The sequence below is a fragment of the Nothobranchius furzeri genome, chromosome 5 (genome assembly GCF_043380555.1).
Source record: "Nothobranchius furzeri strain GRZ-AD chromosome 5, NfurGRZ-RIMD1, whole genome shotgun sequence".
NCBI classification, from domain to species: Eukaryota; Metazoa; Chordata; class Actinopteri; order Cyprinodontiformes; family Nothobranchiidae; genus Nothobranchius; species Nothobranchius furzeri.
The window spans coordinates 53,274,763-53,290,760 of NC_091745.1; the positions used below are offsets into that span (position 1 = coordinate 53,274,763).

The 15,998-nt window shown below is 39.6% G+C and overlaps 1 protein-coding gene across 1 annotated transcript in view; it reads right to left on the reverse strand.

The window, feature by feature from the left end:
* Positions 1–4,506: 4,506 nt before the first annotated feature.
* bckdhb (branched chain keto acid dehydrogenase E1 subunit beta) overlaps positions 4,507–15,998 on the reverse strand; it is a 156,525-nt gene continuing 145,033 nt past the window's right edge. Inside the window, exons 10-11 of the mRNA XM_015949379.3 lie at positions 7,941–8,093; positions 4,507–6,522 (exon numbers count right to left, since the gene is read on the reverse strand). Coding sequence (XP_015804865.1) covers positions 7,953–8,093 — 141 coding nt within the window. The 3' untranslated portion in view covers positions 4,507–6,522; positions 7,941–7,952. The remainder of the gene's footprint in view (positions 6,523–7,940; positions 8,094–15,998) is intronic.

Sequence of the window (15,998 nt, forward strand, 5' to 3'; positions counted from 1 at the left end):
CTAAAATCCTAAGGGAATGATGTTGGCATGGCAGGAATGAGGCCAACATATCACTGTGATCATGAGAAACATGGAGAGAGTTATTCTGTTTTAAGACTGTTACAAATGTCTGTGTTTGAAAGTTTAGGAGTGATGGCTAAAAGATGGGATTTGGTCATTTTTCCTCAGGGAAAGAATCATTCATTTTCCTCACAACAATTCCTAATATATTTATTTTTGCAAACCACAGACTGCAGTCTATGTTGCCAAATGGTTTGACTCCATATCACTTGGAAACTGAGGAAACATCAGTTATGCAGTTCTCTTGTTCAGAAAAACAAAGCGATTTGAGTCGCTTTCATCGTTTCTTACCAGAGTGACATACTGGGAGAAGTACTTCAAAGAAACAGCACACATCTTGACGTCTAAATTTATTTCCAAATAACACAACGAACTGGCCAAACCTTAATGCCGAGAGCAGCTCCAGATGACTGTTTCACATTAAAACCATGGGGCTCATTCTGGTGTGCAGATTTGATTTGAGGGACATTTGTGCCCAAATTTAACAATCCTAGTGAGTGCCAGGAGGAGAACATGACTGTTAATTTTTAGTCACGCTTTGAAGTAGGCCTCACCTTTCACCTAAGCACCACTTACAGGTTTGGGACAGCATTAAAGATGCAAATTAAAAGTCAAGACCTCGAGGCATGTGGCCATCTGGACCATCTCATGCCTCGTGTTGCTGTACTGTTTCATTAGCGTGGCAATTATTCTTCCCTCACAGCACGAGTAGTTAATGAACACACAGTGTCTGTAAAGTACAAGTAAATGTTGAGCACATGTGTATGAACAATCCGACACCACAGTGCTGAATATTTTATCAAAGGTTATTTTGTCTTCTGAAAACATCGGTCTCCACGTGTTGTTGCTTATATGCAGTCTAGGGAGAATCCTGAGGTATGGTAAAGCAGCATGACCGTCTGGGACGAAATCCTGTGACTTAATGTGTACCAGAAGATGACTGGCACAGATTCTACAGCAGCTCTCCCAGGAGATGACTAAAAATATTGGTCAAACTCTGTCAAAATGTACAAAATTGGTAAAATTTTGTTGGGCTAATTTATAAAATCCCCTAGAAAAAAAAGCCAATAAGATGTCAAGAAAAGATTAATTCAGCTTGGTCTATTATTCAGCCTAATGATGGATTCCAATTTTGATACAATCCAGAGATGCAGTTACTCCACAGCGAGTAATCTGAGGCAATAATTGGAACACAGGACTGAACAAATGAGGCCATTTGATCGTCTGATGACAATACAGCCCCATGAAACTTGTATTAAAGCTGCACCTACTGATACTTCCATAACAACTGACCAAATTTTATTTGGAACAAAAATACATGAAACTAAAACCAGATCTCCCCAAAAGTTTACAAAGTAAGCCTTTCTCTTTGCAAGCAGCTTTGACTATTTTTGGTTCAACTTTGTAGCTTATTTCCTGTTGCAGGAGAGAAATATAATCCCCACCCAACCTACAGTACCAGTCTAGGGCAAAAAGGGAATAAACTACAAGCAGCTAGAGATGTTTCTGCTCAGACGTGGTTCATATCGTGTCTTTAGACTTTAAAGTTAGATCTTTACAAACCTGTTAAAGAATCATGGTCCTGTTTAGTGACTGGCTCAGAACCAGGCACTAAGACAAAGGTTATGACTTTTAAGGTAGCATAACACATGGGACTTATATAGCTTTCTTTTTTATTGCTTTAAATCACGAGTGACATGGTTGGCTGGTGCTTAGTACTAGGGGTGTAAATCAGTGTTTGCAGATATCTGAAATTGAGCACAAAACCATTTTGATTTATTTCAGCTTAGAATCTAACAATCAATATGAAACGATATTACAAGTGATTGAGATATGTCACAAGACAGACACATAGAAACAAACTGATAAAACTTGTATCTGTTTTAATCATTACCATTCAAATTTAAACCACAAAACATAACTAGGTCATTTAGAATGTTTGTCCCTGAGCTCAGGCATTTAAATCAATCATTTAAAAAAATATGTTCTTATAGTAAAGACAACTTAAAAAATGAAGCTATTTTAAAAATAAAAATATGTTTAATATTCTAATCAATTTTTCAGCTTTGGTTCAATGCAGGGGTGGAAATCCCATTTCAATTGGGGGGGTGGGGTGGGGGGGCAATAAACAGCAAAAAAATTGGGGGGGGGGGGGGGGGGGCATTAAAAAAAATGCTCTCTCCTGCTTCTTTGCAACTTGTTTTGCACAGTTTGCCTTCAGCATGTTAAATAATGTCATGAATTGATGCCTTTATGACCACATTCAACAAAACGTCTTAATTTCCACTACTGTCAAAGTAGATTTACAAAAATTTAAGCATGAAGAAGTTCCAATATTATTACGGAAACACTTTCAAGGCTAACAACATCAAACTATTTCAAAAATGCAAAAATCTTTATTATAGTGTTGTGCCAACAATTAAAAATGCAGCAAAGATTAGGCCTACTTACAAGTATATTAACAGTTATTTATAAATTAACTGCCCTTGTTTGATTTATAACTTAACGACAAAGATTTAATAAAACAACCCCTTTAACCAGGGTTACCCTAACTTTTTCATTTATAGAGCCAAAATGTAAATCTATCAGTTGTGAGCCAAATGGAATAGATTTCACAAAATACAAACACTCATAGTATGGTATTTTTTTATTTGTTGGATACTAAATATGCTAGGATTTAGCTAGCATCATCATGCTATCATTTTAGTTCATTACTGATTTGCTTACCTTTTCATACTGCTTACTTCCTAGCTATTAATAACATGCTGGCCACCATTACCATGCTAGTAAGCATTTGCATGCTAACTAGTGGTGGCATTTTAACATACTCTTGAACTTTGACTAACTTATCATACTGATTGCTTGGATGCTAATGATAATATGCTAGTTAGAATTAGTTGACATCAGTTATGACCACATCACTTCCTCTTTTAGTTATTTAAGTTTGAAGCTGACTCCAATCCTGCTGGAGCAACAGAACCTCTTATAGGGGGCCTGACTGATCGCTGACCATGTGGCAGGAGAGTGTAAAATGTTCTGAAGCTTTATATTTTTTTAAACAGTTATCTAACCTTTATTTCTGCGTAAATATGAACACAATGAGAAATAAGTCACTAGAACACAAATTTAAACTTCAGTATTTGATAGGTTTAGTCAGTGAAGAGAATATTCTTCCATCCAGCAGTGGAGTCTTTTATCACGAAAATTCCTGGTGCACATTTAGCTGTTTGCCTTAATAATGGAGATTTATATGCAAGACTCTGCCTATTTGTAAAAAACTAGAGTAAAGTGTCTGCCGAACAGAAACATTTCCATGTCACAAAAGTACCACTTCTCTAAACAAAGGAACCAAATGTACTCCTTCTGGTACCACTGCATCCAACAAATTCCTGGCAGATCGTGTCTATGTTCAGCATGTCCAGCCTCTCTTTGTGGACATTACAGACAACTAGATTGTTAAGTCTGTTTTGGTTCATAGTTGCCCGTAACCAAGTTTTTAGCCGACACAATGTACTGAAACTCCTTTCCGCTTCACACGACGACACAGGCACCACCATCAAAATCCTGATAAGAACCTCAACCTGATCAAACAAGCCCCGTACCTCAACTGGGAGTCCTCTGGGAACCCTTGCAGCCTCCCCAATACTGGTACATGGACATTTGTTCTGGAAGAGAGGCAACTGCACAGCAAGGGAGCTCTGTTTAGCTCAGGATACTGATCTAAACAGTCATCTAATTCTCCAGTGAGGAGGGCACTTCCAACCTTTACCAGAATATTTAGACTTTCCTGGTCAAAGCATTCTGCAAACTGAACATCAATGCTGTCCAACACTTCGAAGAACTCTGCCCTGTAGTAATCCACTGCTTTCCCAATGACCATCGACATATTTACTGGACAATTCATTTCCATAGGCTCCAATAACACGTTTTTGAGGCTAAATGGGAGGTGGCCACCACCGCCATTTTGACTGTGTCACAGGTTCCGTCAAGCCCAGACAATTCCACAAAAAGGAAGAGAGGTGGAGCTGAGGATGTGGCTGTAAGGTTGGGATCAACTGACGACACCCGGTCGAACTAGCTACAAGCTAACCTGAAGCTAACCCAAAGCTAACGTGGAGATGGGAGCTAAGCTAACGGAGGTAGCAACCTAGCTACAACCGGAGTTAACTGTGCACAACACCAGAGCTTCTGAGTCAGAGATACGCACAGCGGTGTCAGGCTTAACAGTCACCCAGTGAGATTGTGTTGAAGTGAAGGTTCCATGAAATATACTGGTTTCTTTATGAAGGCCAGCTTATATAAAAATGGCATTTATATTACAACTGAACTGATAACTGAATCCAGACTTGTTCCTTTATTAACTTGATTTGCTGCTTTTTGTCAAATGTTTTAAGGCAACTTCTGTTGTCAACTGACCTAATAGAAATGAACTGAACTGAAATGAAATAGAATTTCTGACAGGACATTTATTTTGTTGTAGTTTTTTTGTTGCAGTCTTACATATTTCAGGGATTCTCAAAGATATGTGCAGTTAACAGTCAGTCAGATTGATTCAATGACTACAAAAGAGATGAACAAGTTATCTGACAACATTCCTGAAGAAAAGGACAGGTTTTGACAATAAAAGCACAGTTAGAGAAAAATAAACTTTTTAAAATTGTTTCTTTTATTATTTTTAATGAGAATCAAAATATTCTGTTCATCAAATCTTAAAATTTGGTCAACACAACCACAGTTAACTACGCTTCGCTCAATTGTTTAACAAAATCAAATCCAGAATTTTGTATGAAATAACTGAACTTAAAAAACCAAGTTCAGGAGCAACAGTTTGAAGTAATTATCATTTCATATAAATATGACAGACATCTTGAAACCATTTTCAGCCAATATTCAGCTGTCAGACACATGGCCTCATCATTGACCCCAAAATACAGAGATCAGAGGAGTTTGTGGCCAACTCTGTGGCTGAAAGATGTCCAGGATCTGTGGCTGCACATCAAACTCAAATCGTCAGATCAACGAAAAGGCACCACCAGAAACAACACTTGGTATGAGGTGGTTGCTCTGACAGGCTACATTTTTACTAAACACTGTGCAGTGCATTTTGGGTAGGTATGTCTCCATCTCGTCTGTAAGGACATTCTTCCAGAGGTCTATTGGTTTGTTTATACGCAACTTTGTAAGCCTAGGCAATAACAACGTTTGCTTCTTTGAGAAGTCTCCTCTTGGAAACCCTTCCAAACATGCCAAACGTCTTCAGCACTTCTCTAACTGGACTGAACTGAATTAGACCATTTAACACACTAACTAAAGCCTGAGGAATCTAAGATGCAGTTCTTGGGTATTTTTACGGTTCCTTTAAACATTGCACCGACAGACCTCAGAACGAACCTGCTGGGAGACCCACACCGCATGAGATTGCCAACTTATTTGAATGTTTTCTGGTTGTGAATTATCTTTTTACTGTAATGTTTTTGTACCTCAAAAACATGGGTAACCGATGATGGAAATTGCAAAGGTTTGAATGTGGTACTAACTGAACCTTCATAACGTCCCTTCCCATAATGATGGGCAGTAACACCTGCTTCGCTCAGACCAATGCTGTTGTTTTTCCTTCTAAGCATTGTGTCAACATACATCTGTATACTCCAGACAGCAAACTGGAGAAAAAAAGACATTTTTCTAGAGGGATTCACAGTGAAGATGATCAGTTACTAGTTGTATCCAATCAACAGGATCAGACTTCAAGCTGCTATAAATGCTGCAAATCATTTCCAGCAAGTTACATTTGTTTCTGTTAAATAATGTCAGACTGTTTAACTGAGATTGCATTTACTCATCAGGAAGACTTAACAAAGGCCAGATGATTGATTTTGTTCCATGAATCCTTACATCTGAACAAAGGATGTAGACTTTGCTACAGATATGACACTAACCTAAGTTAAGACACTCGTGTAATCACTTGAAAAATGCTATTTTTAGGTTGCTTGAAAAAATAAAAACCTAAAACATTTGGACACACTAAAAAATAAACCAAAACACAAATTTTCAACAATTTTTTGTTGTATTGTTGCAGGTTTTAACAGTACAATATGTTAAGGGTTGAACACTTTTAACCAAAGTTAACACAAACCGGGAGAAAGTCACAAATTCAACCAAACAGTGTCTCACAAAAATACAGGCTTTGTTGAGGGGGGAAATGCTTTCTGTGAATTACAAGAATAGTTGAAGCTACGTTTCACCACTGATAAAAGTCGATCACCTCTCCCTTCCAGAAGAACACGGCTCTCCAATCTGGAGATATGGTAACAGTCTTTCAGAGTGAGGGACATGGATGCCATCTGGATACTGCTTTCTGACTGGATGGTCAACAAAGCATTTTTCTGGAAGCCCTCCACTAGCTGGATGAATGAAGAATAGATGTGGGGAGAGTGTGGAGTTGAGGTTGACCCGCAGTTGGCCCTGCAGAAGGAGATATGGTTCAACAAGTGAAGAACTTGGCACTCGATGGTGGACGACAGATGAGGAAAACGTAGAGCTGGACTGAGCTGAACAGTGATGATGAGAGGTGACATGTGTTGGATTCAATTAAGTATCTAATAAATGCGTCATTCTTTTTGGGAAGCCAGCAGTTCAACAGCAATAACTCAAAATGACAGAGACAATTAAAAAGGAATTCTAAAACAATGTGGCTCTGCGACTGTCCCAAGTTAATGAATGTCATTATTCCTGCAAATAATAAAAGACAGATCTGGCATACGGTATCAGATACACATTATGACTTTACAGAACTTCACAGGCATTTCCATAACTTGCATGACCTGGTGACAGTTGTCACTAGAATCAGTACTGGGTGCTCTGGTTACAGTTCAGTGTGCCTAAATACAGATGTGAATCCAAGAGTAGAAAAATGTCACAGGAACCTAAAATCCTTAACTTTTGTACACAGAATACCTAGGAACACTCTCCTCAATATCATCAATATTATATAAATAAATGAAATGTATTTGAGGAATGCTGGTACAGCTGAACACAGCTTCAATAAACTGAATGCAACTGATGTGATTTACAAGAGTTCCTCATTTTTAACCTGTCTCTACTTTGGACACACAAACATTATCAACAGAATAAAATTAAATAACAAACTAGCTACAGTTAGTTACACAACAAAATAAAATTACATTGAACAGTAAATTTTTGACAGTAATCATGCTAAAAGTACACAAACATATAGAAAATAGAGACATTTTGAAACTAAAATAACGTGATAAAATCTAACCTTTTAACAAACAGCTTTTCTATGTCTGTATGTGCCAAGTAATTAACGAACTCTACTAGGTCAAGTAGTACGGATTAAAACTATTTTGGCCTTGTTTAATTCTTACTCCATTATGACAAAAATGAAAACCAGGATTATTTTGATTGAATATAAGATCTCGATTATTTAACACAATCTTTAATTAATGTTAACACACACTTATTGAACAATAACAATGGCAACTCCATCACTAGCTGGTTGCCTAGGCACTCTTAGGAAAAGAAAGTAATTAACATGCCGTTGGAAATAGTGACAAAGACACTAAGTTGGTGCTGCTGTGTGGGAAGTGAGCTCAGTTTACAACTCGGAGCAGCGCAAGAGTAAAAAGTGAAGGAGAAACAAATAATCTCTTATTAGACTGTTGAAATCCCAGATCATAATTGAGATTCAAATTAAATTATTCGACCAGCTTTAGGTTAAATCAATCTGTCATTGAAATCACTAAAACCACTAGAATAAATTACACAGACTATAGGGAAACTGGCAACAGGCTCTAAGTAAAATAGCAATTAATTGCTATGCAATAAATATATGTTAAAAGAAGCCAACAGATCTTCTCTACCTGCTTGCATTTTCAGAAGTGGATCATCTTCTTTATTGCATCAAAGCACTTCCACTTGTCAGGGATGTAGAAGGGCTCAAAGATGTGAGGGAAGGGGGTGTCATAACCACAGACCCGACTGATGGGAGCCTCCAGGTTAAGAAAGCACTCCTCCTGTAAGAAACCAAAAACACGAACATACATACTGTCACTGCTAAAATAGAACTCATACATCACATCAGCTCTACCCCACCACTGTACAGACGAGGAATGGTAGGGGGAAAACGGTGCACCTATAATCTCAGTTCGGTACGTACACTCTAAGAAATGATTCAGGAGGTTAGTTATTAGGACTTAAAAACAAGAAAAATTTTCTGCATAAAAATTAGAAATTGTTACATGTCCATTGTTTGTTAAGTTGAAAAGAAGTTGAACAAAACTAAAACTAGTGAAAGCTGTCTTAACTCAGAAATTCAGTGATTTTGGATAAGCATTTCTGCCTTCACTTAACAAAGAGTAATAAGTTATTGAAACTTAATATTGTATTATAATATTAAGTTGTTGCAGCAGCCTTTCACATCACGTGTGCAAGGAGTGAAACCAAAGAATGAAATGAAACCAACGGCCATTTTATGCTGCCAGACTCCAGCAGCAAAGAGAGGGAAAGACACCAAAGAAGGTCAAGGTTGGATTAACTTTAATTGGTAAGTAAATATGTTTTTCTTTATTTTCTTAATTTTATGTGCAATAGCAAGTAACTATCAGCGCTCAATTACACAGCATTAAATTAGAAAGCAGACTGCTTTGTCCTCGGCTTTAAGCTATCAGTTAGCTAGCTAATGTCTTCAAAGTAACTTAGCTAACTTATAAGTGCATTAGAATCGGCTCCAAGGTGCTGAAACTTGCAGTTCTAGAACTGCTGTGGAAATTAATCTTTAGTTCTACTTTTTGCAGACATCTATTTTAGCTGACATTAGTGAGGAAATGTTGTGGAAAAGTGCTAGCCGTTAGCAGTCTTTAGCTCGCCAAGGAGGAAGGACCAGATAACCCGCTTTGTGCAGAACAGTCCCGCATTTTCATTACTTTTCACACCTCCAGTAGGGCTGCTCAATAAATGGAATTTTAATCACAATTACAATCTGAGTTTTGAACGATTATTAAAAACGAAACAAGCCGGTTATTTGCTCCTCCCTCGTGGATTACTCTGAGTTACAAATCGAGCGCACCTCCTAGTGACTTTGTCGCTATTTCTAACTTTTCTGATCCTCTTCTTTGACCTTTTTCTGAAAGTAGCTAGCGAACAACCCAGCAACATTTCTGGTAACCCTTAGCTACTTTATGGAAAACTGTCGTTGATGTTTCCTACAGGTTAGCAAAACACTCAGCCAGCACTCCGGACCATGTAGTGAATTGTCGTTCGCAAACGAAACGGGTCTCAGAGATACACACTGTACCCGCAGGCTCCCGAGCCACTAAAAAAACAGAAAAAATGTACGCGCGCTGCACACGCACACACCGGTAGAGTGATTGCTGTGAGACTGGGAGAGGGTGTGTGCGCACGTGTGTGGGTTGCAGCGCACCTACGATCGCTGTGAAAGCAGGAAGAGGGATGGCACACACAAAATGTCCGGGACATTTATTACAATAACTGATGGAACTTGTAAATAATTATTTTAAAAATAGCTATAAATAACTTGAGGAACTGTAAAATGGTATGGAATAGTTTGCTGTTTGCTTGTTTAAGTTAAATTAAGATAATTATTTTATGTATATTTAACAGTAATGTTAAAGCCAATAGGCAGAATAAAAAAAAATTTGAGTTGGTTTTAACTGTATTTTTCTTTTTCAGAAAAGGACAAACTGGTTGCAAGATTTCCCAACAACAATATCAAAAATTTAAATAACAGCATATAGGCAAGTTATTTCTATAATACTGCTGCACCACGTTCTCAATTTGCAGGCAGGAAGTGGTTAATGAGGCACCACCAGTCACAGACTAAAAAAACCGATGGCCTGCTCTTTTTGATGCAGTTTAGGTAAACATTTTTTTCATAATGGTTTTCATTATGCGCTGTATTGGAATTGATAACAAAATTAATAGATTAACAACAAAAACAACTTATTTTCCTTCCTTTTATTTCTATACAGGCAAACGAAGAATTCAGAAGAATCACTACAGTGAACTTGGAGGCAACATTTATGGCAAAACTGGACAAGTACACCCCAAAAATAATGTCATTTGTGTCCTCAAGAGGAGGGGCTGCAAGAGTGCCTATTTGGCGCATAATGAAGATGCTGCAATGTGATTCAAATAAAATAGAAAATCCCCCTTTTTCTGTTTCTTTTTCTTTCCACTGCTCCTCCTTCTTGTCTTTTCTTCCTCTTCTACTTCTCCTCTGTCCGGTTCCTTTTCTGCTGCTTCCCTAATCCTCTTCCGTTACCTCACTCCTCTTCTACTCATTCCCCCCTTTTTTCTCACGCTTCACTGCAAGAACTCAAAATCAAACAGAGAATATTTAATATTTTTCTAGTCAAAATCTCTCATTACTTTAAACATTGAGACATTACCTAAAAGTAAGTTGTTTTTTACTTGTTTCCAAGTTAGGTTCACTTATTTCAAGCTATTTTCAAGTCACTTGGATCAAACAGAAAAAAACTGCCAGTGGAACAAGGGTTTGTAACGAGGAAAAAAAATCTTATTTCACTGGCAGATTTTGCTTGAAATTTGTGAAACTGCACTTGAAACAAGTCATAAACAAATCTGTTTTCTGGTAATGTCTTAATCTCCTTTTTAATGTCTCATTGGATTATACTCTTCTTCTTCCTCCTCTTCTCCACGCTTCTCTAAACCTCTCTCTTTCACCTGTCCTTGTCTTCTCCTCTTCCATCTTGTCCTGGCCCCTTCCTCCATTTTCTCCCATTTTACTGTCTTTCCCTTCTTATTTGTCATCATGCTCCTCATCTCCCCCAATTTTCTCCTCTTCCTCTCCTCCTGGAGCAAAAACCTCATTATTGCCTTTTATTAATAAGGGAACTGCAGTTTTTTGCAACTTGGCCATTATTTCTAAAATGCTAAATGTTTATTTACTCATCCAGACAACTTTAGTGCTGTCTGAGTTTTTTGAGATATATATAGGTTGGTTTAGCGGCCAGGGCTTTCAGTGGCATCACGATCGCCCGCCATCTTAGTTGTAGTTTGAGCAGAAATTTCACTCTGTGCTCTGTGACGGTTGATTACGGAATTATAGGAAAATGTACAAATGCTGCTCATATAACAACTAAGATGGCGCATGGCCATGACACCACTGAAAGCGCCGGCTATTGACAGTAAAGCGCCTGCTGGTTGTACTAAACGACTGTAAAACATCCTGGATAATAACATCAATGCTCCGAACTATCAGGTGAGTAGCGCTAGCGATTTATACCAAAACATTAGTAAAATGAAGGCATTTTGTGTCAGATAATGCCTTATTTAGAGGCCGTTTGCATTACTTATTATCTCATTATATGGAAATACACTTATGGGGAAAATCTCCCGGAAGACTCCGATAGCACCAAAGTTGTCTGGATGAGTAAATGAACGTTTTGCATGCTAGAAATAAGGTCCAGGTTAAAAATAACAGCAGCTCCCCTTTAAACTACTTAAATAGTCATGGAAATGGGGTAAAGTATTATGAGAAGAACCCTGATTAGAAACCCTTCCTCATATAGGAATACGTTAATATTTTTGTCATCTTATTCACAGGATGATTCTGTGGAAATGAGGAGAGAGGTTTTAATCCATAGATTGGTGGTGTACCTTGGAGAAAAGGAGGAGAATCTAAAGAGCAGTTGGTGGGTAAATCTGACACAGAAAAGCTATACTTTTGTAAGTCTTGTTTTTAACAGTTTTTTGTGTTTTTAATTCTGATCTTAATTCTGACCTATTTATGCAAGGTTGATGGGGATCTCACCAACGAAGTGTTGAAAATCATTGTAACCAGAGGTGCCTCATCTGATCTAGCCAGCACCCGGATTGTAATTAAGGGAACAGAAGTCCTGGAAGAAGTAGACGTACCCAGAGCCTGTGCCTTGCTAATGGGACTGATCTACTCACTCAATCTCAGCTACCCAAAGGAACTAAAAACACCTTAGAAGTGTTTCAAAAGGTATTTCTTGAGCTGGATAGCATGAAAGCAAGCCCGAAAGTAATGTCTCTGAAAAGTAAACTGCTGTTGTAAAATATCTGAAGACTGTCCACTATTTGAGCAGGAAATGTAATTTGTTAACACACTGTGTTTAAATGTTTTTAAGGTTTACCTAAAGTACACTAAGTTTACACCTGAAATGGACTTGAAGTTTAGTAAAAGTTAATATCTCAGGTTATGTCTGAAGGAAACTGCTGTACTAAAAATGAGAAGAGTTAAGCTGTCCAATTATTCAGCAGGAAATGTTGAGTGTACATACACACTTTGCAAGTTTTGCTCTTTACACTTTATTCTGTACAGTTACCGTACATTTAATAGAAGACAGTGAATGAAAAGGTGAGACGAGTAAGAATATAAACAAGGAAGGTGGGCTGGAGAAGAGGAAAGGGCTAACAGAAATATTAGAAACACAAAATGTTCCGGTTAATCACGCTGTTTACATTTAAAATGTATTCCAGTAGTACTAAAGTACATTATAGTTTAAGTTAAGTAAGTATATTTTTCACTAGTTGATTGAGTGATGGGATGATGAGATGGTTTCTGTACTGTGCTGACACTTTGCACTGAAACTGGATATTTAGACTGGGCTTTAGCAATGATCACATCTGCAACTATGTCCTTCTTCTAATATTAGTGCTTGATTGCAATAAAAATATTAATACAAAGGTTAAAATAAATAAACACTTTTTTTGACTGTAAAACTGGAGTTGTCATGTCCAAGTTATTCTGACTTAAATGAAATAGGTTGCTTATACTCAATGAAATTGTTGTAACAATTTGCATTGACATTTTTAAGCACAGGGAAAGTTTAAAAAATGAGTTACAGCAATAAAATAAAGTCATTTGAGCAATTTTAACACTAAAATTTTGATATAAATCTACATCCAGACCATGGTTCCCCAGAAGAACGAAAACAATGAATGCAAGTTAATGAGGCTAAAAACGCTATTTTCTAATCCCGCTTGCCATGGATTTCACATATGATGTCCGTGAATTTTAAAGACACATTTTGATACCAAGAAAGCGCTTATTTTTTAACAGGGGTAAACGTTATTTTGTGTGAAAATAAATCCAGGAATACAAATGCGCATCACAAAAGTGATGTCATCAAACCAAACACAGAGAAAAACAAAGGGAAAATGGCTGTTAAATAAGCGAACTTCAAATCCTTCTTCAGGAGGAAAGAAACACCATGAATCTGGCCATGTGGTAAGTAGCAGCTATGCTAGGGGAGAGGATATTTTGTGGTAACGTCAAATATGCGGCATACTGACGTCTGATTTGTAGTCATGCTAATTATAAACTTTTCTCACAGTACGTGACTGGCATTGCTGAAACACATATCACTACTTTTCATTTAAATTGTAGTAAAACCAGGGGTTGAGCCGGATCTTGCCAGAACAAGGGGGACACCCAGGGGGAGCCCGAAAAAGATCCTGGTTGTACTTAAATTACTTTATGTGGACTCTCCGGGGTTTATTTTGAGCTGAGAGGTGCAGAGCTCTGATTGTTGATGCACTCCAGACAGCTGCGTACTGAGCATGGCCACAGTAATATTCTCAAAGAGTTGCCACCTCAAAAAACATATTTAACACATGGTCATTCATGCCGGCTCATATCCTTTTATACTTTCTGTTATTTATTTGTGTCTTATGCACTTCACTGCTGCGGAGCGCATCCCTTGTTTTGGCCCCTGGTGACTTCACCTCACTGGTGCAGCCAGCACGCCGCGCACACTCCGCTAATTTTGCGGTCGGTAGATCTTTTTGAACTGCAGTTCAAAGGTAACCCATGAGGTGAAAATATATGAAGCCAGGTAGCAGTTTTTCTTTAGGATTGAGAGAAGAAGAAGAAGAAAGTATCATTTCTATAGCGCCTCTCAAGATAAAAATCACAAGGCGCTTCACAAAAACAAAAAAATGTAAAAATATAAAAAAGCATTTAGAAAATGTTTTAAAATATATTTAAAATAAGCAAAAATAGACAATTGTGATTAAAAAATGTTAAGAAAGAGAGAGAGTGAATAGGAAAGAGGGACATCAGTGGATCCTGAGGAAGATGGAATAGGTGGGGAGAGCAGAATAAAGAGAGAGTGGTGAAGAAGGTCATACAACAGTCAGCTTGAACAAGTGAGTCTTCAGCTGCTTTTTGAAGGAGTCCACTGATCTCAGGCTCAGGGGGAGAGAGTTCCAGAGTCTGGGGGCCACCAACCGGAGTTGAGGTCGCAGGATCGTTGGTGCCTGTCGTGGCGGCAACCCCCAAACCCGTAGGTGGACACAAGCAGTTAGGGATATTGTCAAGCTGAAGAAAGATTCCTATCAGGTCTTTTGGCCTGTAGGACTCCAGAGGCAGCTGACGGGTACCGGCAGTCCAAGCGGAACGTAGCTCAAGTGGCCGCCAAGGTAAAAACCCGGGTATGGGAGGAGTTCAGTGAGACCATGGAGCAAGGCTTCCGTATGGCTTTGAGGAGATTCTGGTCCACCATCCGGCACCTCGGGGGGGGGGGGGGGGGGGGGGGGGCTACCAACACTATCTATAGTGGGGACGGTGTGCTGCTGACCTCTACTCAGGACGCTGTGGATTGGTGGGCAGAATACTTCAAATACCTCCTCAATGTCACAGACACGTCTTCCAGTGAGGAAGCAGATTCTGGGCACTTTGGGTTAGCCTCTCAAATCTCTGGTGCTGAGGTCACTGAGGTGGTTAAAAAGCTTCTCTGTGGCAAGACTCCAGGGGTGGATGGGATCCGTCCGGAGTTCCTTAAGGCTCTGGATGTTGTGGGGCTGTGTTGGCTGACGCGCCACTGCAATATCGCATGGACATCGGGGGCAGTCCCACTGGACTGGCAGACTGAGCTGGTGGTCCCCTTATTTAAAAAGGGGGGCCGCAGGGTGTGTTCCAACTACAGGGGGATCACACTCCTGAGCCTTCCTGGTAAGGTCTATTAAGGTGTTCTGGAGAGGAGGTTCCGTCGGATTGTTGAACCTCAGATTCAGGAGGAGCAATGTGGTTTTCGTCCTGGCCGTGGAACAATGGACCAGCCCTATACCCTTAGGGGGATCCTGGAGGGTGCGTGGGAATTTGCCCAACCAGTCTACATGTGTTTTGTGGATTTGGAGAAGGTGTTTGACCGCATCCCTCAGGGGGGGGGGGGGGGGGGGGGGTACTCCAGGAGTATGGGGTACCAGGCCCCCTGATACGGGCTGTTAGGTCCCTGTATGACCGGTGTCAGAGCTTGGTCCGCATTGCCGGCAGTAAGTTGGGCTTGCTCCCAGTGAGAGTTGGACTCTGCCAAGGCTGCCCTTTGTCATCAATTCTGTTCATAACCTTTATGGACAGGATTTCTAGGCGCAGCCAAGGAGTGGAGGGCATCCGTTTTGGTGGTCTGAGGATCAGGTCTCTGCTTTTTGCAGATGATGTGGTCCTTTTGGCTTCATCAGAATGTGATCTTCAGCTTTTGCTGGAGCGGTTCGCAGCCGAGTGTGAAGCAGCTGGGATGAGAATCAGCTCCTCTCAATCTGAGACCATGGTCTTGATTCGGAAAAGGGTAGAATGCCTTCTCCGTGCCAGGGATGAGGTCCTGCCCCAAGTGGAGGAGTTTAAGTATCTCAGGGTCTTGTTCATGAGTGAGGAAAAACTAGTGCGTGACATCGATAGGCGGATTGGTGCTGCATCTGCAGTGATGCGGGTGTTGTACCGGTCTGTCGTGGAGAAGAGAGAGCTGAGTCAGAAGGTGAAGCTCTCGATTTACCGGTCGATCTATGTTCCTACCCTCACCTATGGTCATGAGCTTTGGGTAGTGACCGAAAGAACGAGATCGCGGATACAAGCGGCCGAAAAAAGTTTTCTCTGAAGAGTGGCTGGGCTCTCCCTTAGAGATAGGGTGAGAAGC